Source organism: Amblyomma americanum, chromosome 1 (assembly GCF_052857255.1).
Source record: "Amblyomma americanum isolate KBUSLIRL-KWMA chromosome 1, ASM5285725v1, whole genome shotgun sequence".
Lineage (NCBI taxonomy): Eukaryota > Metazoa > Arthropoda > Arachnida > Ixodida > Ixodidae > Amblyomma > Amblyomma americanum.
Window position 1 is genome coordinate 78,138,978 of NC_135497.1, and position 25,849 is coordinate 78,164,826.

General features: G+C 42.6%; 1 protein-coding gene across 1 annotated transcript in view; it reads right to left on the reverse strand.

Annotated features, from left to right (window-relative positions):
• Window positions 1–25,849, reverse strand: part of LOC144113091 (kalirin-like) — a gene marked incomplete in the record, with an annotated part of 253,434 nt that overhangs the window by 40,663 nt on the left and 186,922 nt on the right. Inside the window, 12 exon segments of the mRNA XM_077646013.1 lie at window positions 239–599; window positions 7,436–7,481; window positions 11,337–11,520; window positions 12,299–12,484; window positions 12,568–12,702; window positions 13,679–13,771; window positions 14,385–14,544; window positions 14,644–14,756; window positions 14,882–14,948; window positions 16,330–16,451; window positions 19,837–19,893; window positions 19,961–20,128. Coding sequence (XP_077502139.1) covers window positions 239–599; window positions 7,436–7,481; window positions 11,337–11,520; window positions 12,299–12,484; window positions 12,568–12,702; window positions 13,679–13,771; window positions 14,385–14,544; window positions 14,644–14,756; window positions 14,882–14,948; window positions 16,330–16,451; window positions 19,837–19,893; window positions 19,961–20,128 — 1,692 coding nt within the window.

Below are 25,849 nucleotides of genomic sequence, written 5' to 3' on the forward strand. Positions count from 1 at the left end.
ACACCTATTTACAACATTCAGACTCGGGTTAGCAATGCTGTGAGTAGCCGCACACATGCAGCCTCCTGCATGGGTGCCCCTGCACAGAGCATTGGCGACACAGACAACCATGCATGGTAAGTTGGGCACACTTGGAACACAGTTATCACCTTGCAGCTCCTCTGTACATATCTACAGGCGTGGAACATCAGTCCTGAGCCGCACTAGTGGCCAGTGGGGCCTCGAGGGGAGCCCTTACCGTCTCGGACCAGCGACGGCCATCAGCCGCGGGCTCGAGCGTGGTAGCTGCCCGACTGGCTGAGTCCAAGCTGTGGCTGAAGCACAGGGCAGCCTCGGGCTTGGCAGCTGCCTTGGGCCGCAGGGTGTTGCGGAAGCCCTCGAGGAAGGTGCGCTTGCCTTTGCCCGGGCTGTGCTGTGGGGCTTTGCGGTCCTCTGCCTCGGCGGGCCGCACCAGCTTCTTGTCCCGCTGGCGCATGGATTTGGACGTGCCACTGTCTGCTGTGGCCACACTGCCCCGCGTGCACTTGTGTGCTGCTGCTGGGTGTGAGAGGGTCTTGCGCAGCGACGGGTTCCACAAGGAGCTCAGCTCAGGCGCAGAGCTGCGAGAGGCACACAACAACTGCTTGCACCCTTTTAGCCGCCAGACTAGAAAAACAATGAGACAACCTGTCGCACATTATATTCTTCGAGAAAGAAGTCCAAAGTATGTGGCTTCATGATCAGACACAGTGCTAGTTTGTAATATAAACAGCATAATCTTGATGATCACATCAGAGTTGATCCAAACTTCTAAACATCTTGGTCAGACTGAGTTATGTACAATTCATTATGTTTGGCATCATGCAAACACTCTCTTGGGCAGTGAATGACACAAATGGTTGACCATTCAGTGAACAGCAGCAAGCAGTGCAGCCTGGTGGCAACTGGAATTTACTTTAATCGGCTGTGCCAATGCCATGAGACTCCATAAGCCGCAGAGTAATTGCACTGCTTTAAGAAGCATGAAAGAGCCGAGTAGCAATATGCCAGCAGCTATCAGACCATGACCACTGTGAACTGGGAAGCACTTGGAATTGATATGAATATACACAACTTTGTCATAGGAAACTGTAAATGAGTAGTTATGACGAGCAATGACACCAGTGATGAAGTGAAAGGAACCTGATCAAATTACTAACAGCTATGATGGCCAAATGCTGCATACCGGTTTAGGTAATCTTGCGTGTCCTCTTCATAAAGCTATAAAGCTGACCGAATGCACAGGCTGTCTCAGTGTAACCAACAATCTGGTTTACTGATTTTATATGCATTGCACTAGCCCTGGTAAAAATGGTATTGATACAGATCTTTCACAGACCTATTGTCTCCAAGACACCTAACAATCCAATATGTCAATATGTTCTTCATGAGACTACAACACCAGCACAGATTACAGAAAGACATGGGTCTCCATTAACAAAATGATTGCAGCTGCTTTAATGCATGTACTGAATATGCATTCAAAGAAGCCCCAATCAAACGTGCACCAGTGAGTTATCCAAAAGGAATAATTTGGCCATAAAAATTATATGCAAAAAACACTGATCTGAAATTAAAACAAGCGCTTTTGACTTCAAACTTGGTTAATTTTGTTTACGCAGAGAAGAATGCATGGCTATGAAGAAGCAACATAGGAAAAAAAAAAAAAACTGAACAGGCAGAACAAAATCAAATGCACAGTAGAATATAAACAGGGTAAAACTATAGAGCCAATGCAAGGGAAAAGCATCTGGCACCAACAGGCAGCTTCAAAGCACGTGCCAAGAAAGAGCCAAGTCGAGCCTTGTTTATCAGACACACAATTAGCTATGTACTTATGCAGTTTCAACAGCACGCATGATGTGCACCTCAACATTACTATCAATTTGTTTCAACTGCTAATGAATGTGCTTTAGGTAATCCTGCACAGGTACAAGTCTGAACAACTGCACACTGCTCACTATGCACTCTTAAAGCAAAATATAACAAACTATACGTAACAAAAATGTCAAACAAGCCACCACTCACAATAGATGGTGGGATGCATTTCGCTGCGTAGGGAATGGGTGACCAACCCCAGTTAAAGTTGGCTAATCATGAAATAAAGCTTAAGCCCCAGAGACAAAAGCTGTGAACTTAACGTTTTGAACATGGCAAGAAATCTAGTTCGTGTAAGATAAATTTCAGTCTTCTTAGCCATAAGCAAAGAAGAAAATACAATATCACAGGTACTAAATGCAGAAAGAATTTTCAAAAGGGTGAAGGCCCTATACATGTGAGCCAGTACATGCAGGATTTAATGAAGTTCACAGCCTCTTCATGTGTTCCATAAAGTGAGCAGTAAAGTTGCGGCACATAATGAGGTAAAAGTGAACCACGTAGTGGACTTTTTGCAGATCATGCTTCTATACACACATCCCCCCCCAAAAAGCACTGCAGCATTATTTCAAACATTTGAGACTGCGTGCAGTATCTGTAGAAAGGTGCCAGATGAACAAGGCTTTACTATGGAGCTCAGAGAAAGAATGTCGGGCAGAGACAACAACCTTACTTACAAAATAGAACCATGGGGTTGGCTATACAGGATTTTGGAAGGAGATCAAGTTTTGAATGTTTTGCTTGGGGAAAGTAGCCTGGGGGAGGGGTAAACAGAAGCCAGGGTTACTCAATACCCCAAGGAACGCCAGGGAAGCAGAGGAACTTTTAATGCAGCTGGCATGCAAGCTCCTCTCAGTACAAAGAATGCCTTATGCAAAAATCCCATGTGGGATGAAAGCCAGGCAAACTGGGGAAGGATTGCAAGGCCTTTCACTCTCAACGACAGAATGCCAAACAAAATGCTTAAAACGGCATAACATAGGACCACTTCTCAGTTTCACAAAAATTATCAATCAGCAGATGCAAGGTGTAACTTGCCTGAGGTAAGCAGCACAATGCCCAAGCTCAAAATTGCACAAAATGAATTAAAATAAAAGCAAATCAAAGCATTAACGGAAGTATGCTAGCTCAAGCTTGCACAGGCAACACCACAGCATGGCATACATCTGCAAGTGCAAGAGGGCAAAACACTATACTGAATTTTAATTGTGTGCTTTGTTACGCAAGGAATCATATATACAAAGACTTACAATTACCAGAGAACTTAAGTTCCATCAATTCAGAAGCTTGATTGGCATGGTATAAAGTAATGGTCGTACTATCAGGGACAAAAGTCTCCAGCACACGCAAGAAACAACAGAAGTGCATAGCTTTGTTACTAGCTAGTGGCTCTAAACCACAGATGTGGAGGTGAATGTCTGACTTGTCTCCTCTAATGTGTGCTAGTTAAATTAAGTGTCTGTATGCATAGAGAATTAGCACTAAAAACTATAGCGACCATCATATAAGCACACATACAGCACAGCCAAAAACAGCATGGCATGTTTAAATTGGCTTATTGCCATCTACCACACACTGCACCGCTGCAGCTGTGCACCATACATGAAAATGGAGCCAGTCACTCAATATGCACAGATTGCCAGTCGTGGGCCCTAGGATCTTCTATCTCTGGTAGTACATATACTAGGTACAAAATTATTGAAAGCCAACTGCTGAACACATGGTTAAAATGTCTGATAAAAGAAACTTTACTGTAGTAAAAGATGAAATGCTTCTCAACAAATAATAAACTTTGTTATAAGAGAAATAAACACTGATGTAAAGTGAAATTTTACTCTTTTCACGAACTACAGTAAACGCTCGTTAATTCGAACTTCAAGGAAGCGAGAAAAATGATTGAATTATCCGAAAGTTTGAATAATCACATGACCCCCAAAATACTCGAGAACTGCTTGCATCATGGTAAATTTATCTGGTTAAAGACTGGGAAATTGGTGCTAGATATTGAGATAACAGTGCGAGAATGACTGTTTTTCACATTTCCATCAAAGCTTTATTGCGTGCACACTGTCGGGAGCGTCGAAGCAGAATCGCAAGGACTCCCGCATCCTTCACGGTGTGACGCAGTGAAGCTTCACCGCTTTACCGCACAAACAGCAAATGGCATGTGACGAGCGCACAGGTTCAGCATTCTGGTGGAAGAATGAAACTACGTGGAAGCAAGCAAAGGAGAGGGCGCAGAAGCCACGAGAAAAAAAAAAAAAAAAAGGAGGAGAGGGAGAGAAAACACCAGCGATGCTCCAATCAGCTCCCAAAACTGTGCTCAGTTGGTTTAGGTCGGCTGGCTGATGCTGGCTGATCGAGCTGTCATTGCTGCAAAGCTCAGAAAAATGAAACCGGAACTAAGCGGTCAGAGTTTTCTCGGGTACGGGGCAGCCTAATTGTTTGTCATCCCTGCCGTCGAGTGCACCTCAGAGGTGCACGAGCGACTATGCAGCATGGAATTCATGTTTTGAGTAGGGATATTTCAATGATCTTGCTGCCCTGGTCATACCTGGACGTGGCCTCCCTTCGAGAACCAGTTGCGGGACCCTTAGCGTCCAACGCCATAGACTTACATGGGTGTTGGCCGGGACCGAGCTGACAGTTCGGACTTATCCGCATTTCCGAATTAACGAGGGTCGAATTAAAGAGCTTTTACTGTGTGCAAATAAGCATTTAAACTATGCCAGAGGGAACATGCGCTGTATTAGACACTAAACCATACAAAAGATTTTTAAAGACACTGCCTAACGTGAATGAGCAAGCATAAACCAGCCAACTGAAATGCTGAATCAAGGCAGAAAACAGTACCAAATGTCTCATCACTCAGGGACACAGTTACAAAATGCTTTATTAGCAGAACTGTCACTTTGTTCACACTCAGATTTTATACAGAAACAGCATTTGATGGCTGTTTTGTTTAATACTATGCTTGCGAGTAACACTTCACTGCTTTCAATGAAATAAATCCAAGTACAGCATTCTCATAGCAATGCTAGATCAGAAAAGCAGCAGTTCCAAGACAAAAAGTATGCGATGTCATCCGTCAATAAAAATGAAGTACTAGTGCCAGGGAGGGTTCAACAATTTACTGTTCCAGTAGGAGATATGACCACTGTTTCGAACTCTGAAATTATCCTCATCTTGTCTGGCATCCCTGTTGATGATACCATACTTGGACTTATTTTCTCGAAAGAGACCACATGGTGCTCCTAAGAATAAAAAAATTCACACCAGTTTAGTAAGGTGATACCGTTACCGTTACTGACACCATTACTGCCGCAGAGAACATCACAATATTAGGTGCGTGTGGACGCGCGTGCACACGCATTAGCAGTCGTCTAAATCAAGAAAAGTACAGGGGAATATTTGTTTTAATCAAAAAAAAAATTTCTGGCGTTGATCAATGGGAACTTAATAGCACAATCATTTTATGGCTGAAAGGTAATTGATTAGAAAGTAGATATTCGGTGTTTCAAATAAGCCCAGCAAAAATTTTCCAAAATAGGCTTTTTGATGTAAAAAGATGATTTCATCTGATCCAGTCGTGTATAAAACTGCCAAATTCTTTGAGTCACACAGTCAAGAGTAATTGAGTTTACGAATTTCTAAGAACTGATATAGCTACTGCTCATGACCAGCTAAAAATTGCTAGTTGCAACCAGGCACTTATTTGTAATAAAAAAATGTTCGCTATAAGAATTTAGTTCACCAGCTTACTAGAAAGCCTACTTTTAAAGATTAGTGGAGGCCTTCCCTGGAATACCTGTATGTGTGTGTGTCATGTAACTCAAGCCAAGGATTAAAAAAGTGGGAAACCACAACTGGGGTAACCAGCGTTGTATTGTTTGCCATCATATGGTGCTCCTCAGGGCATTTTTTTATATTCCACTTAATTGGTTAACTAGAAATAATATGCAAAAATTTTAATATTTATTTTAGGGTCAAGCGTGTTTCGTAAAATCGAGGGAGTTAAGAAATGACTGATGCAGTTTCTTGTGGCAACGTGCCTCATGTATGGTCCTTTTTTCCAGCATTTAATTAAGAAAGCCCGCGGTATATGAAAAAGAACTATGTGACTATGTTCATGCACCATGACACTGTAGCACTTCTAATCATGTTTTTAACGAACAAAACAAAGCGCTGACAGTGCCGAAGTGAGCGGCCGCCACTCAGTTCGGCAGGTTGCACAATGATACAAATAAAGAAAATGGAGGCTACCTTGAAATATGTGACTGCACTGCATTCCCTTCCTTTCTTGTTTCGTTTGTGTGATGGCTCAATAAAAGCTCTGTCTGAGTTGGCTGTCGGTGGCCTGCCTATAACTTATCGCAGATCACGGCACGCACTTTCCATGTTGCGGAAGAATGCGCCAATGCAATTTCAAGCCTATGATGACAGCGGCATCAGCCGTTCACTTAGAGACTGAGTGTGCATGCTTCGTCCATTGAAAACGTGTTTGGCAGCGCTACAACGCAGTAGCGCAATCACGTGGTTCTTTTCATATTTTGGTGGATTTCATTAAATGCAGAAAAAAAGTCCATGTGGAAGATGCACTGCTACAAAAAACTGGATTGGTTGTTTCTTAACACCCTGCACAACAAAATGAAATGCACTGGACCCTACCGCAAACATTAAAAAATGAGCCGACAATTAAGCTTCTAGATAATGCAACTTCTGAGTGCAGCTGCTGCGGTATTTGAACCGTAGGGGACCACATACGGAATACGCAGTGCCGAACGGAGGTGTCTCTGGGATTCAACTTGGGCAGTGTGTGCAGTGTTCTGCCGCTGAAGACCCTCGCGTGGGGTAACGGACCAGTATGTTTACAGCACGCGTTATTCTGGCACCATCTCTAGTCAGCGATGCATACCTGACCAAAGATGTCGTCGGTGTGCAGGTGACTATGCACGCTACTCATGTGCCCTTGGGTCCAGCCGCACAACCTGCCTTCATGTTCGGCCAGTCTCGAGGGGAGCGCATGCTCGCCTTGAAACTAGCCATGCTTCGCACTGCCACCACACCCACCTCCTCAACTTTCCTCCTCACGCTCTCTTCACTATTGCCGTCTCCTACCCTTTGCTGCTGTCGATGGGAGGGCATGCCACCAAGCCCGAGAACGGGAACCAAAGAGCAGCGGTCTAAAATTGCCCTGACTTATTGTAGGCAATTAGATATTTAAGGAGAATTTTAAAAAAATACTCTCAGGAGTGCCACATGACGGGAAACAATGCGCCGTTGATTTCACCCAGCTACGGTGCACCCCCCCCCCCCCCCCCCCCCCCTTTTCTTTATCCTTTGCTCAAGTTAAGTAAAATGTCCTGCATATATATCACATTGTTTCTGCATTTTTCTGCAAAGCCAGTAAAATGGCACCATTTCAGCAGTAACACCAAGCAGTCTTGATAATACACCTCAAATGGGCACACAAGCAACACATGCACAAGGTATTATACTCCAAAACCTATCAATCATATTAAATCAGCTAAATACTCACATATCCTTCGTGAGCTCCTTTTGATACGCTATCGGAGACTGTATGGCTGGAAGAAAAAAAGGAAAAATAACAGTCAATGCAGAATCCACATGGAAAGCTAAAAATTTATGTAGCAGCATGGGGCACCATTCAGTGCAACATAGCAGCAGCGGCTTATGAAGCTTAGGCCACATGACTGCTACTAATAAATTGTCTCAATTCTCAGTGTCTTAATGACGTAAAGCCTTCCTCAAAAAAACCTTCAAATCTTACTGAACGTGAAAGCGCAAGAAACAAGGACATAGAATATGACAGACAACATGCGTGCTCTGTAAGTGCTCCGTCAATTCTGCTCTCACAAAAAGAGATGTCCTATCTTTTATCGTTCAAGTGTGATGCTCGATGACTGTTATCTATCTTTCAACACTCTGGGGTAATGCCTTGCAGGCAGTATAAAGAGTATAAAATTCTGTTTCGTGCATGTAACAAAATCAGTTGGAAGTGAGCGCTCGTGTTGTCTGTCTTATTCTATGTCCTTGTTTCTTGAGCTTTCACGTTCAGCATGGAAAACCAACTCGCCCAAACGTGGCCTTCAACTCTTCCTAATACAAAAAAGAAAGTACAGCCAACTTACAGAAAATAAGTTAACCTGAACTTGCAGCTACAAACAGGAAATTTAAATCCCAGCTGAAAACTTCCAGCTTTGAATCTGCTGGTATCTGCTGGTTTCAAATGGTCCCAACAGGAGCCTTGCTGGTTTTTTTACAGGGCCAACTGGTTTCAGCACGAACCTTGAAGGTTTGGTGCTGGGCCAACAGAGCCCCAGCAGCAAAACTTTGATTTTTACTTGGCCAATTGGTTCCAACAGGATCCTTACTGCACTAACTGGTTTTGTGTCTGGACCTCCTGGTTCTAACTGGGAGCTTATGGTTCTAAGCTGGGATCTCTTAGTTCCAGCTGAAAACTTTTTGCTGTTTGTTTGGAGAACTTTTTCTGCTGCGTATATGGTAATGATGTTCAACTAACAACTTTTCACCTAAACCTCTTGAATTGTGCCTGCTTTATTTACATAGCAGCAAAATTTATTCACAAAACTCAGCTTATTCACAATTCGCCACAAATACCTGTAGGACATCCTATATAAGCATGAGCCCATGGTATTAGTTGGAATGTGAGTGTATGAGCTCCACATATTATAAGTCGCATGCGTTGTAGTGCTTTTTTGTTGCTCTTGTTGCTGCTTGCAAAGCTGGGTTTGAAGCTGTACATGTGCCCTCATTATATGCAGATCTGCATGGTCCTTGAGGCTAACTCTTTAGCATAGGTGTTTTCATGCGTGCTAAACATTTACATACTCACTTCAACATTTGTTCGTAACATTTCAGAGAGGCTAGAAAATGAGAGGACGTTGCACGAACAGCTTCTCCAAACAAATGTTATAATGCTTCAGTGCTATCAGGGCAGCTACTGGGAATGTGATAATAAAGCAGAAGGCTGGAACCAGCAGATTACCATATGAAAATTTTCACTTGAGCTCCCAATAACCAAGCTTGTGTACACAGCATACAAATTTACTACATGCACCTCACTGCTTCTGTGTGTGGCAATGTCACTTATGGGTGACACTGCCACTTATGAGTGCTTTCAAATGCCTAAGACATCTTGATTTGCTAACTAAACGACTTCACATGGCAGGAATCTGTCAAATGAAGTATAATTGCGACCATGATAGCAGTTTTGTGTCCCAGCATGGACATATGAGGACCTAGCAGAACCGGCCTATTTAATGAGTTAAGATGGGGAGTTTTGCTATGGACTCTTGGCATACTGTCTACAACAGTCTGAAAATTTGGAACTTTTTGAATGAATAATAATGAAAGGGACAATGAAAGGCTATTAATGAAAGGGCTTGAAAGGGACAATATTGCAGTTTTTTATCGTATCATATGACCTCAAGTCCACTTACACGTCAAAGCCACTGTTCGGCTGCTGAAACCAACCCAACCAATGCAAGAAAAAAAAAAAATTATTTACCTGGCGTACGCAAATTTCCCATTTAAATTTATGTTTATGCCAGCTTGCCTCAAGAGCCAGAATGACAACAAATGAACAAGTACTTATAACATTGCTCTTTTTCTATGCCTCACGTTACACTGTAAATTTTGACGTCATAGCCACTGCTTGGCTGCTGAAACTAAACATGAGAAAAGAATTATTCTAGGTGTTTCAAGGTAGCCTACCACTAATTAAAAATTTTTTTTTTTTTTTTCTGGGAATACTCGAACATGGGGTATGCAAATAAAAGTGAGTAAAGGGCTGTGCGAATACTTCGAATATTCGAATACGAATCGGATAGCAGGCCCTCGAATTAATCCATTCGTTAATTGTACACCTAGTAAACACTTTAGTTAATCACTGTACTAGTATTACTATGCTGCAAAAAGCTTCCATATGTAGGCGAATTCCACATTCCAATTTATGCTCATTACTGCCTTGCAAAACCATGAAGAAAGAACACAGCGAAAATTTAGTGCCCATGCTCTTAATTCTTAAGCCTTGTCACCATGTGCAACCTTTAGTAATAAAGCAGAATATTGTTCACTTAGCTCCGGCTGTACATTCTAGGATCCAGACCAATCAACAAAAGAAAGTAAAGATACACTGAGGACAAATAGAAGTTTGCCTGTACTGATAGGGTACTGCACTAACTCTCTCAACACATTCACCAAAAACAGAGCTTTTACAGATGAACCCAGATATTTTGAATTATTGGCTATACCGAACACACAGATTATCCCCTTGAAAAAGTCGCGCACTATACTGAACTCCAATTTCGGCAGTCATTTCATATATAAAACTGTGCGCCGCTCCCTTACAAGTGACACTTCTCATAAGAGCACTCTTCGATGCTCACTCTCCATGCCACATCCCTGATATGTAGTGAAGCCAACCAACTAAAGACTAGCAGTTGCCCTTGCCTGGGATGTGCCGCTTGCTTTGCTGCTGACAGTGCTGCAGAAACCAGCTGCACCTCAATTTTAATGCACGATTATTCTATATATACTGTACTGGTAACAGGATTAGACATCTGATGGCAGGCGGTTGACTAGTTCCAAACAACCTTCTGCTGTGGCTTTGATGCAAAGTAGGTTAGCTGTAGCAATGCCGGCAGGCAGCACGTTACTGCAAAAAGTGCGGCGCTAAAGTGGGTGTAATGCATTCTTGCTTCTAGGTTGGAGATATTCTCTATTGCCATCTTGTATTTATCGAATTATGGATGTACCGAACTACTTTGCGATCCCTTTCGAGTTTGATATATCCGGGTCCGACTGTACAGGCTAGAAAAGACCATAAAACGAATTACAGGTGTTGCCATCACCGGCCAATTTCACAGGTAAATTGCATGCGCCAGCACTGAATTTTGGGTGTGGATTCCAGCAGCTGCCCTATATCACCATTCAATTCAAAACAGTGGCAACCCGTCGTTTTCAGCAAGGACGTCACGAGTTTTTGTCGACTGGCAGGAAGATTTTTAAACCCAATTTCCTCGGCGATAAATTCGTTTTTGCTGCTTTACGAACGTCAACATCGCCAGAAGGAGCCAGAGAATCAATTTTTATTGAGAAAAGTGATTGGATGGAGTCGCCCTCGGCATCCCTTTAAATAATTTAAACAGTTGACTTTCAAGAGCCAAAGCTGCACTCAGAGCCATGATGTATGCTATAGCAAGAGCTTCAGAAAAAATTTCACCTGCCTTGGGTTCTTTCACAGCCCCCAAAATCCCAGTACATTACAGTTTTGCGTTCTGCCTCCATCTAAATGCGGCCATGTTCGAAACTGCAACTTTGTGCTCAGTAGCATACTGTAGCCACTGAGCCATTGTGCCAGGTAATGATAGAATAAAAACTGGAGGAAGCCTTACCTCGCAGAAAGTCCAACTGGGTTTCCAGTATGGCCCTAATATTTGAGACCCATTTGTTGCGAGCTTCCATTGAAGGCGTCTGAATGACGAAAGAGACGCCTTCCTGATGTGGGTCCTTGGAACACAGTGTGAACTTGAGTGGGTCACCATCTTCAGAATGCTCATTGAGTGACATCTTGTTTACCTGGGTGCCAAAAAAGTTTGGTGTTTACTTTTAGAGAGTGTAGAAAGACCTGCACAGCACGAGTCTCACAAAATAAACAGCAGTTTTGGTCGAACAAGGGAAAGGAAAAGAGGGGCTCGTTATGACATACATGATGGAAGCCACCAGTCAACAAAGCCAAGGAACATGGGGGATGTTTAAATTTGCGGTGTTCATGAATGGGAGATTAATAGGGTAATTATTTTAAAGATAACTGATTAGAAAGCAAAACAAAAACAACCACATGCCACTGGAGGGATCCAAACGCATGACCTCCGAATTTCGCGTCCTGTGTTCTATACAAAATGAGCTGAGCTACGGCGACGGCTGTGCTATCTTCTGCTTTTGGGGATATTTATGTGTGGTGTAACACTGCACATAAATAACCCTGAAAGCAGAAGATTGGGCAGCCGTTGCTGTAGCTTAGTTGTCAAGGAACAATTTAGGTACAACTTGTGGTACCCATCGACATTTAATGATCGCAGAAAGAAAACCGCACATAACTCGTGCAATACATCAAGCCAGTTTTCACAAAGTAGGCACTGTACTCATGATGCTTGATAAGGTGTTACGACAATTCAAACAGTTTTAGTAAAACAAAGCATGTTCATGCTACCCTTGTAACCAAACTAGCAAGCAAGTTTAACAAAACATGCAAATCCAAAAGAAGCCAAGACACATCACTTGTGATGTTTTGAGGTCACTTCACCCATCACTAACTAATGATCCTTTACTATATTCTGAAGAAGGCAGTACTGACCTGCAAATGGTTCTTGTAGATGTATGCCTGATTCGAAAATGGTGTTTTTGCACCAACTGCTTCACTTAAAATGATGATCTGCTCGAAGAGGAACACCTGACGCTCCCGAAACTTGGCACCCGTTGACGGCTCACTCACTAAAAGAAGCCCCTGAAGGAGCAGCTTACCCTGGGCAGTGATCTTGCCCTGGAGAGGAAAAAGTGCGCCAATCTGAAGTAGCAACACGTCAATAGCGACACACCATGACAAGGAAGACAAGGGGCACTTACGTCAAAGCCTTGCAGCCTTCCCACATTCATCATGTCATTGGCAGCCTTTGGAACCACATGCATAATATGCACAGCTTTTCGGAGATCTTCTGCCTCCTTATGTAACTGAGCCCTTTCGGTGTATTTCAGTATATCCTACAAGTTAAAAAAAAAAGAACAAGCAAAAAGTATATGTACTCACTTCCCCAAAGAGATAGACTGACTTCATTCATTCTGCAAACCTGTTCCCTTTCATATGGTTCTTTCCTTTTATGCCCCAAGGCACCATTCAATGAAATAACAAAAATTGGAGGATGCCTAAGCTTCGCCTTTAAGAGTGGACTGTGACAGCATGCTGCAGCGCTGCCAGGGAGTCGACGGAATGCCATTGCCTGTTTGGCGCAATGCCTTGCCTGTTCGAATCACCTTTGAATGCATTTTTCATCGTTTTCAATTGTTTAAACTATTTAACTGATCAATTAAACACTAAATTTTCTTAATTACCATCATCAAGCATTGGCTTTTTCATTCTGAGCATTTTGACACCTTTGAACCCCCTTTTACAATTTTTTAATTTCTTTAACCGATTATCATAACTTCATTAACTCATCATCGCCTATCACACACCAATCAATCATCAATCCCTAAAACCACAGATTACCATGACAGGATTCTTTTTATGCAGCCCTATATTATTTCCGATATGCAGAGCCGACCACTACTACGCCGACGGCTTTTCAACCGAACGAGCTGTATACACTGTAGTGTCAAGAATCAGCAGACCGTTTAGCATGGCTTAGCACGGAATATCGTGCAGTAGCACTAGTTACAGTGGGCACTTAAGGTCCTTACATGCTAAAGGCATTTGACCTAAAGGCCATTGACGTAAAGACCTTTACCCTGAAGGAATTTACCTTCAAAGTCTTCACCCAGGTGAAAGCCTGCCAGGTGTACAGACCTGACAAGTTGCCCACAACCTGGTAAGCAGGTGGGCTGCCTGCCACAAAGCAGGCTTCAGGGATGTACGTATGTATGTATGCCCAAAATCGGACAATGCGCCTAGTGGTGCAACTGCACTAAAAAACAACCAAAAGTGGATCAGGTACAGCAGCTTCTACTTATATACGCTTACCTTAAGAAGGAGTTGATACTTCATGATGCGCTGAACTGGCTTGATGAGCAAATCGGGCAGTTGCAACTTGTGCCCCAACTTTTGACGAATTTCCTGAAACGCAAACATAAGTAGTGAACAGTGTGAGGCTCAATTCGTAAATAAAAATATGTGCCACATGCAGGACATTGTCACATGATCTCATTTAATTTGAAGGTCACTAAGGGTAGACAGCTGGGCTAGTTGGTTTGCATTATTATGGAACATGGTACGTTTGTCGTTCGTGTTCTTTCTTCTCCCTTCATTCTTTTTTCTTGCGCTGGTACTATGTTCCATAATAATTTGAAGGGATTGACAGCGACCAAACATTTTACCAGAATACGGTTAAATGTACCACAGCTTTCCTTTCAAAAAAAAGTTTTTATTATTTTATTAGCATTTACATTTCCATGTGTATTATGATGATAAAATACTGTGCTGACTTGTGCAATTTGTGTCAGTGATAATTTGTGCACCCTGAAGCTTTTTACCCAGATTAAAAAAAAAAATGTTCACTCATATTTTGCGCAACCACATCAACATGAACGAGGGTGCACGCAGGGCAGGCTTTGTAAGAACAGTGCGGTCACGTTGCCACACATTTCTGGAGACCAAGCTTTCTGGTGAGCCAAAAACATTTCCACGAAAACATTGCCACCACAACCATGCACAAAAAAAGGGTACTTACTTCAAAATAAGTATCGATGTATTCAGAAACTATGTATTCGGACTTGGGTTTGTTCTGACAGTATACGACATACATGTTGAGCCTCCTTTCATAACGCCGGAACAGTAAACCGAGACGTTCTGGCTCTTCTAGGCATTTTTCTAACTCTGCTAAAAACAGGCTGCAAAGTTGAAGAGAAAAAAAATGTGTTATGCAACAAACAGCACAACTTGGTCACAACACATTCTACTGGAACAAGATGCTAGAAAAGAGTGCTTACTCCCTGTGCCACTCATAGATAGCTTCTATATTTCCAAATATAATTTTGTCCTTTCCATTTTTCAAATCTTCAGGCATTGGCACTTCCCCTTTCTGCATCACAGCCATGTATCCCTGGAACATTGAACATGTGAAAAGGCACTCTCGATTGCAGTTGCAGTTTTACTAAAGTCACAATGTACAAAAAAATAATGGGGCAAAAATAATTAGAAAAGAAGGAAACAGGAGTGGTGCTGTACCTCCACAATATAGCCAAGGTCTGTCACATACTGCTGCTCTGTATCAACAAGTTCCTTCAACACAAAGCTGCAATAAAGCATATAAGCAGTTACTCCCAGCGAGCAATCTTATCTGATGTTAGTCATTGTGTAACAAAAACAAGAATAAACATATGCAGATATCACAGCACTATTGTTAGGAGCCATTTATGAACATGCTTACAGTACCAACACCTTTGCTTCTCCTGCACATGAAGCATGGTAGCTAGATTTAACGATAGTGTCCCAAGATTTCACGTATGTCACTTTTACCAAGGGCTTGGATAAGCTATAAAATTATGTACTGAAAAAAAAAAAGCAAAAACTTGTAAAGCCATAAGGAATTCTGCTAAAAACACGACACAAAGAAAGACACACAGATAGGATGGGCACAAACTAACAGACTTATCCAGAGTATCACCACCAAATATAGAAAAGTCCTGTTCATGTTTTTCTTTGCATAATGTCAATTTGCCTGCCACAATTCGTTGAGCACTTCCACGTGCACCACTATTTTAACGTGAAGCGCTGTCAAAATGGCAAAGCAGTGTGACTGTGCTACTAGCTACTATGACTAAATAATAACTGCTACTGAGATATGAGAACAAAAAGTGCTAGTACTCGCTTCACATGCCACCCAGTCGGCTTGCATGAACCCATTGCACACAGCAACTTTAGAAGTGCCAACCAAGTTCAAGTGCTCAGGGTTATCTGCACTCTTTCCAAGGCTGCCATTAGCATGAAGGGAAGTAAACTGAGTTTAATGAAGAACGCTATGGTGCCATCATCTTTTGATAAATACTGTAACAAAACGCCACCCAACTTCTGCTTTTGTTCGTTTTCTGGTTTATAGGGTTTAATGTCCTAAAGTGACTCAGGCTATGAGGGATGCCATAGTGGAGGGCTATGCATAATTTTGACCACCTAGGGTTCTTTAGCGTGCACTGACATCGCACAGCACAAGGGCCTCTAGAATTTCGCCTCCACAGAAATGGGACCGCCGTGGCCGGGAACAAACCCGCGTCTTTTGGGTCAGCAGACAAGCACCATAACTATTGAGCTACAGCGGCAGAATGTTCGTTTTACATGATTCAGTGATTTGCGGAGATGTAAATAGAGAAGGATACAGCAGATGTCATATGCAATTTTCTTAGTGCACACAGTCACCTTTACGTACCGAAAAAAACTGTAAAGCTTCACCAATGGGTTTTGTGGTATATTTAATGTAGCTTCTTGCAGCTTCTCACACTGACAATATAGTGCGTTATAAATGTAGCAGGAACTTACAAAACATATATAATAGACGGCCTTCCTTCACTGCTTGTGCACATATTTTCAGCACAGTGCTTAAGCATAATCCATATGCACGTTGAACTGACATACAAAAACTGAGTTTCACACAAAAACTACGTCCTCAACAATGCTCATACCTGCGCTTTTGCAAGGACTTCTCCCTTTCTCTGCCATCAGGTACTGTCGTTTCAAGGCTTCCTTCATGTGGATCTTCTTGTGAAGTTGTGGTCTCAGAGTCATCATCCTGAGTGATCAGTGCCTGCACATAAATAACTTAGCCACTCAATGTCTGCAATACTAGGTGAGAAAAAACGATCTGAAGTTTCCTGCATCATCTTACATCTGTTAAACTGGAGAATTCCACCAAGAATACTGTCGATTTGTCTACCGAGCAAGACTGTTGTACAGTGAATTATTGTGCACAGCATAAAAATAAAATTTACATCATTACTGTATTTGCACGTGCTCAAACCCCCCTGGTCGCACTTGGTTGCATTTCTGCTACTCTGTTCCTAAATAACCTCATGCACTAACTTAATAAATGGGGAATCATCCAATATCCTAATAAAAGATAACTATGTCAAGTAATGCAGGCATTCATGTTTACCCTTCAAAAACTTAACTAGAGGGTTAAGCATATAGGTATCAGCACAGTGAACGTTTCCGCAAGGTCTGCCCCCTTTGCTGGTTGACCTTACGAGGTTCGATGTCTTCGCCGCACCAGAGGTGCCCACCGCCCGAGGCGGTTACTTGGTTTGATGACCGAAGGCTTTCTCGCGCCAGGGGTGCTCAGTCGGAGACGGTATTGCTACGACTCAGGAAGCAGGTGTTAAGGGAAGTATGACTTGACTGTATTATACACAAGTATTTACATTGCAAGTAGGTTGAATACACAAAAGACAAATTAGAAGCGGCAAAAAGGTTAAACAACAAAAAGGTGGAACTGGCTACCACTAGGGGAGGCCCCTTCTCGGCATAGCCGAAGATGCATAACATCAGACCGTAGTCCAGAACCCCTTTCGAGGGCTCCGGGCCCTGGTTTTAAAGACCCAAAGGCCCGGCCCATCCCTTGCACCACCCAATCATGACAAACTAACACATGATTGGCTTGCAAGCCACATGGCACGCCTTCCAGTCTCGGCCAGATTCAAAACCCTCTCCCTAAAATGCATAGCAGGAAAATAACATCAAAATTGCTATAAGGAAATGGAATTCCGGGGATGGACTCTCGAAATGATTGGCCCACCAGGTTTAGTGCCACGCCCCATGCTTCCACAGTATTGATCAAACCCTCTCCCTCAGAAGAAACGCAAAACAACAACCGCAAATTGTGCCCACATGTGCAATCGGTTTCCTCTTATGGAAAAGCGCAAACAACAACACAACGTGGCCACATGTGCCCTCGGTTTCCCTCTTCTCGGGAGCAGGGAAGCAACGACCACGCGTCGTGCCCGCCTGTGCGACTGATTTCGTCGACAGTCGGCAACTTTTAACGATGTTTTGCCATTAGCCCTGTCATCGGACTACAGCGGGGTGCTACCGCTGCGCTTGCCTGCCTGCTTGTTTTGACCTTCCCAGGGGAACTAGCGTTCTCATGCGCATATGCGGCTTAGCTCTGTCAACGTCCCATCAGGATACGATCATTGTCATTACTACTACCACGAAATGCTTGCCGCAAGGTCATGCCGCATTTAGCGTCTGCTGAGACGAGGGGGCGCGAACACTGTGGGGGTCAAAAGCGCTCGGCCGTCGCTGTCAAGGGTGCTCCCTTTCGCCGCCGCCTGCCACCGAAGGGAGGGGGGTAGGTTTCAAAGGGGCGCCGCACCGGGAAGCTGGTAATGACAGCGCGGGACGTCCGATCCCTTACAAGCAACATGTGAACAAGCCTCCCATGTCCTTTATTCCTGAAACCTTCCCACAATTTATGAAAAGACCAACTGACCACATAATGTACATGGGCTGCGATACACTGGCTGTTATAAAGCTGCGAAAATCTGCCCTCCACAATGGGAGCCGCCAAGCATGAACCACTGTGCACACTAGCTCCCCATAAAGTGCAGCTTTTAGCCAAGTTCTTCTTGATCACAATGAAAACATTTCAGTACTGCCACAACTAATATTTCGGCAGGAAACCTAAAAGCTACTGCTTCATTCATGCTTAAAATATTGGTAGTGGCCTCACGTCGTAGGCTGGGGTGGTATAATATATCTACTTCCAAACAGATTCCATGCCATTTTGGATATCGTGCCCTTCATCATTGGCTGAAGTGATGGCATGCCCCACGTTGGCTTTCGGTTATTGGCTGAAGCTCAGGGTTTGGTGTTGCTTCAGCCAATAGTGAAGGGCGGGAAGTTCAAATATGGAACATATTCAGGAAGGAATGGTTATATTATACAGACCCTGTATTGCCATCAACATAGTGGCTGTGGCAAGAAAAAAAAAAGCTTACTTCAAAGGATATTCTAGTTCCACATGAGCTGCGCAATAATAAAACTCACCTCTATCATCTGAATTTACTGTGCAGTTAATATCTAGACACTATAAGCAGGCTACCAGCGATCAGACTGCCATCTCCTTAATGGACCTTTTCTTCAATCCCTTGACTCATACCATCCCCACAAGACTAAAGTAGAAAGTGTATGTAAAGCAGTCTTGTACACATTACAGATAATAAGTAAATGACTACAATTACAATTACTTCGTATGAACTGTAACAAATTTTTCAGTGGTCAATTACAGCCCATTAAATGTAGCTGAACAATTATAGAGAAGAAACTGATTACTATTACATAATTGTTCATCCATCTTTTATCAGCGTAGCACAAATATACACAGATGAGAGTGAGCTGGTGCAGCTCACTTGACCTATTCTCTGCTGCAGAACATATGTTGGTAATTTCACCTGTAGTTGTTTCTCTGTTTTCTTTTGCATTTTCTCCTTGTGAACGCTTTTGCAGCCACTCTGAACAGGATCTCTATGTACACGCCGGAGGGAAGTGCAATAAAGACTTCGCACATCCCTCGAAGTTACGCAAAGCGTGGTGTTTCGTTGCTTGCGCTCTCAGGAGACAAAGGCAAAGCTCTCTAAACATGACATTCTGTTGTGTCATCATAGTGAAATACGAAACGCAAAGTGTGGAACATAGGGCTGGTCAAATTCAGGCTGCTTGGGCTTGCATATGTGGACATCTTCGCACGTGCAGCTTCTCCACAGCTTGACCATTGTTGCTCTAATGTTACGGAATTCCATGCTACAGCGGTGTTTGTTACAGAGTATAGGTTCCCGAAGTTATACCACCGGTTACAACTTGTGTTCGGAAAAAAATGTAACAGATTAATAATCAATTACTGAAAAAAAAAGGTTACTGAGAATCTTACAAAAAGTAATCAATGCATTACAGAATTCAAAGAAAATTGATTTATTAGTGTAACAAATTACTTGAAATGCGCTATGTACAAGTCTGATGCAAAGGAAGCAAAGTGATCAGTTCTTGACCTGAAGCTTTTTGATAAGCGAAAATTTCTGTGTAGAAACCATTACCGGTCTCATGAGATTTTACTAAGGCACTGCCCGGCATAAGAACGAGTAGTAATCAACAGATGCAAACAGCAGTGACTGGTACGGACCAATTGTAAGTCATACCTGCTTTTCTTTTGATGTATCCTCAAGTTCTCCACCCAATGCCCTTTCTTCAGGTTCCTGAAAGCAAGTTTTATAGCAAAGTAAGGCAGTGCTCAGACACCAAGCTTGAACTTTGTACACTTACTGCTGGGTCAATAGTGAAATCTGGAGTCTGCTGAGGCTTAAAAAGATGATCCTGAATTTCCATTGGAGGTGGTAGCTCACAAACTTCTTCCTCCTCAGCTGTTCCACCAGGATCAGCATCCACAGATGAAGACTTGGTACTAACACAGCACTTCTGCTGTGCCGACTGCTGAAAAAAAACCATCCCTGTGAGCATGCCACAGTTGTTTAGTCTGTCCTACTTATTGGCCTCAACATCTATGCAAATGAATTTTGAAAGCAAAATCCACGAACAAAACCACAAATATATGTTAAAAACTGCTTAACTGGGCCCCAAACAACTACTGAAACTGCATGCTGCGTCTTTTTAGTGAAGTTACCAATACTGTAATGCTGTAAATGTTAGAAAAGTATTTTTTATCACTTCCTGCACTGGACAGTCACTTATTACGTGTGTCTAAGATAAACAGGCATGCTCTAGTCAAGAGACGCGCTATTAAAAGCATAGTAAAGAACATTTCAAAAACAAAGAGAAGCAATCACTCAAGAAATTGAAAATGTTCAAAAGAACAAGTAGTACATCATTCTTGCAAAGGCATGTGTGCACTACATTAAACTGCCATAAGATGCTTGAACAACAGACTTCATAACTCACATTAGATTAATTACATCACCACACTTGCACACTTTCAAGATAAAGCGTTGTCCCTTTGCCTTCAGTTAATCTTTTTTTGAAAACCTTGACAATGAAAGCTATAATGACCTTAATCATGCTGAACACTTAACTATCTGTCCTGCGTTCATTTTTTATGTGTGCATGTTTAAAAATGGCTGCTTTTTGAAAGTTCTCGCTTCACTGAGCTGCTCAATAATGTATAGCAAGTTTAGTTTGTCATAAGACTAGTCACCTTAGCCACCTTCCTGCGCACTCTTAGAGCTAATAAAAACATACGCATGGGTAAAAATAAAAAGCTTCAATGATAATGCTTTGTGTTGAGACACTAGGATTACATACAATTGAACCTTGTTACTGTATAGTTGAAGACTGCACAAGCTTTTTCATTGAAAGCACCTCAAGAATCAAATCTTGGCTTAAAATATAACATACCACAGCAACTGCAGTTGAATAAACCATGGCTGACACAGTAAGTCACTGCAATGTTCAATGGCTGTCACGTAGTTATATTTTAATGGCCCGAGCATATATTGCTTAGAAAACAAAAAATGCAAGCACTTATATATTTCAAAACAATAATACTAACTGCATGAACATATGCACACCTGCCAACCTCAGGGCTTTCAAATTCGTAAAACCCTGGTGACCAGGGGGGGGAGGTAGCCAAGCCAGCACACAATTTTTTTCTTAAACATCATGTTTCGTCGCCAGTCCACGACGCGATAACGCCGAAGCTTCTTCACACGTGGCGTCGCACGTGACGAGCGTGGAATTTCAGCACGCTGGAAGAACGCAAGTATCACGCGGACTGAATTGAGGGCCGCTCGCAGTTGATGCACAGTCTTGCCACAGTGGCCATTAAGATGCTTTCGAAAAACAAACAAGCATACAAAAATGTCCGCGACAATGCAATCGTCGTTCTAAACGGCGCATAGCTCGGCTGACTGATAAGCGGAGCTGATAGCCACCGACCCTTCGGGCTGGCAGCGAAGCTCCAAAAACGAAACTACTCGGCCAGACTCTCTATCGGCCTACCAGCGGGGGCCTGTCGATCCTGAAAACACCTGCAGTTGCGCGCATGTTAGAGGGGCGCCAATAAGAAATGTAACATGCAGTTCAGGCCTGGGGACAAATGTTTGGGCGATCGGTTAGTCGTGCACATCATCATAGCGCGACACGGCACCACTTTTTGGGAGCCCATCAGAATTGACCGATGCCAGCCCCTGGGCGTCCGAATAAACGAGCCCCCGCCGCCACAGTCTTACAGGGACGTTCGGCAGGACTGTGACGGCAGCGCGGATTATCTGAATTAACCGAGACTGAGGAGTAGGAATAAATGGTTATTTTCGAATTGACGAAGTTTTGCTCTGCAGTATTCCAGGTGCTGCTCATTTCACAGATGGCATACATATCCCTCTCTCGTGGCAGCAGAAGGTTACCACTGGCAACAGTGTTTTTTTTTTTACAGAATTTTGAACGTTTATCGCAAATAAATATTAGATTCCGTAATATTTCAGGCAAGATTCGTAAAATCGTGATACGGGTCAAAATTCATACATTTTACTGAAAATCGGAAGAGTTGGCAGGTATGCATATGCAAAAAATGCAGGCACTTCTATTGGAAAACAATAATGCTAATTGCATGAACAGATGCATGGCCTGGCCATGCTTCGCCAGAGATGTGGGACTAGGTCGTTTGAACTGCACCAAGTAAGCACCAAACATTTTTTTAATGCAATGAAACAAAATATAAAAATGTAGCTTTAACTTTAATAAGTTAAAGCGTTTGATATTAATGCGTTAATATGAGGAATTGAACACATGGGTATCTACAGGAGCTATCAAAGAGGAAGTACAATCATTAATTCATTACATTTATTATTTTACAATCTGCACAGTACAATAGGCACACATAAAAATATGTCAACAAGAAACAATCCAACGAAATCTGCAAGCAGTAAAACCATCAACAAAAAACTCACACTGATACCACTGTGTTATGCAAGATTCAGCAACAGCTGTTCTAATATTTTTATTTCACGGTAAATTGAGCTAAATAATTTGAGAGTGATATGCGAATGTGTATAGTTATACAGCACTCTTTAGTTTTTTACACACTCATTCTTCAATTAGCACTGCCCTCTAGTCCGCTGTTGCAGGCGCTGCCTCTCGTTGGGCGTGGGTTTGCAGCAGCTGCTGCAGACAGACCGTGCTACATTTTTCTGCTCTCGCCATATTATCCCTCCTTCCATGGTAACTACCTTCGGGGTGGTTCCCACAGAAACCCACCTCCTCCTTCCACGGTAACCACCTTCCAGTTGCACATTCATCCAGTCTCCCCAGTTACACATTCCTTTGCTCTCACCACACCTGCCTCCTTCCACAGTAACCACCCTCCAGATGGTTCCCGTGATAAATACACTCCGCTTACGCATTCCTCTGCTCCTCATACCCTCCTTCTTTCACGGTACCCCCCCCCCCCCCGTGGTTTCCATGGCAATGCACACTACGGTTACTACTACTACTACTACTACTACTACTACTACTACTACTACTACTACTACTACTACTACTACTACTACTACTACTACTACTACTACTACTACTACTACTACTACTACTACTACTACTACTACTACTACTACTACTACTACTACTACTACTACTACTACTACTACTACTACTACTACTACTACTACTACTACTACTACTACTACTACTACTACTACTACTACTACTACTACTACTACTACTACTACTACTACTACTACTACTACTACTACTACTACTACTACTACTACTACTACTACTACTACTACTACTACTACTACTACTACTACTACTACTACTACTACTACTACTACTACTACTACTACTACTACTACTACTACTACTACTACTACTACTACTACTACTACTACTACTACTACTACTACTACTACTACTACTACTACTACTACTACTACTACTACTACTACTACTACTACTACTACTACTACTACTACTACTACTACTACTACTACTACTACTACTACTACTACTACTACTACTACTACTACTACTACTACTACTACTACTACTACTACTACTACTACTACTACTACTACTACTACTACTACTACTACTACTACTACTACTACTACTACTACTACTACTACTACTACTACTACTACTACTACTACTACTACTACTACTACTACTACTACTACTACTACTACTACTACTACTACTACTACTACTACTACTACTACTACTACTACTACTACTACTACTACTACTACTACTACTACTACTACTACTACTACTACTACTACTACTACTACTACTACTACTACTACTACTACTACTACTACTACTACTACTACTACTACTACTACTACTACTACTACTACTACTACTACTACTACTACTACTACTACTACTACTACTACTACTACTACTACTACTACTACTACTACTACTACTACTACTACTACTACTACTACTACTACTACTACTACTACTACTACTACTACTACTACTACTACTACTACTACTACTACTACTACTACTACTACTACTACTACTACACTGCAACGTCAATGCGAAACCAAGGAATGGGCGCTTAATAGCGATCGCTGTGAGGTTCTAATTTGTGCCCAAAACTTTAATGGTTCGTGGCTAGCAGCTCTGTAACACTTCCTTAAATCCTTAAAGACTGCTGGATGTCTTGCAAGCGATGTTCCATGAGAATTGTTCCTAAATGCATGACACGAGCGGAGAAATTAAATGTGTAAACTTAAGCCTCTGCCATTTCTTTCAATTTGATCTCTCTCCTTGATTTTCCCTCACCGTGTGCCTCTACAAGCAGCGCTCCCTAACTAAGGCCACATTCAGTCAGTGTTGCCTGTGGCAGCCTTGCTCTCACTATTAGTATCTTGAACAGCGACACATGCTAGTGCAGGGCATTGATCCCCCACCTCCTATATTTGGCACCTCTATGATGCAATGATGGCAGCAACAGAGGAACCAGAAATAAAAGAGGCCCTGCTTTAGTGCTCAGTTTGTGAAAACTGTGCAACTTAGGTGAGGTGTTCACACATAATTCTTTATCTGCCATGCTCCAAGGGGTGGCTCAGAGCACCTTTAATGACTGTAATGACTTCAAAATAAGGGCTTGAGCAGACTAAAATAGTTATGCTGATGCCTTACAGAATGTGCCCTTTAAACAGAATGCAAAACAAATTCTCACATTTAACCCACTTTCGTGCACTAACGTAAAACTGCAGAATTTAAACAACCCCTTATGTGAAAAAGTTAAATTCAGTTGATGGACACTTATTCTCGACATGGCCCCTATAATGCTCATGCATTGAATGCGGAAATGATGGGCAAATGAACAGACATCACCTAGACAGACTAAGAACAGAGGAGGAAATAAAAGGCACTGCATCTTGGAGAACAAGGGGTATCCACATGAAGCACACTTAGCCCTTCAAACAGGACACCAAACACGCAATGTGAAGGTGTGTGGTCAGACTGAACTTCCATTCCTGTTGAAGTGCCAAATATGCTTAAAACCTGCAAGTCAGAAACTGAAGGAAAACTTTACCAGTTAACTCAACTACCAGTCTGCTACACATGGTTTATAAATGTTATTGGGTTGAAATGCCTTTTGAGCCAATAAAGCACTACAATAAAGATGCTCAATAATTTCAGCTGCCTTTGTAACATGCACACATGTACCCTGGTGCCCAGCGTGTATTTACCGGCAGCTAGCGGGCCGCGCATTTGCTGGTTGTCCGAACCCAGCTCAGCACTGCTTTCGGCCGTAGACTGGAGAGTCGCTGGTCATTTCTTTTTTTCTTTTTACAAGTATTCTCACCTTCTGATGCCAATGTACAGGGCCGTCCACTATAAGTACGAACACACGAAAGCATGGCCGCGCAAGAGGGCCACAGCATGCGACACAGGCACTCATTGCTGTCAAGTGGCATCTGGATACGGCGCGTAGCACCATCTGCCACTTTGCTTCGATGCATCGCTGTGTCGGATCCAGTGGCCCTCCAAAGAGCACAGCCACTTGTTTGAACTAAGAGTGGACGACCCTGTACAATCTCCTCGCTTATGCGTTGTTCTTCCAGCACGCCGAAACTGCATGCTCGACACTGGATTTTTCTGTTTTTATGCGATGGGGCTTCCTCATTAGGCTTCACCGCATTTTCAAATTTTCGCCTTTTTTTTTTTTCACGGGCA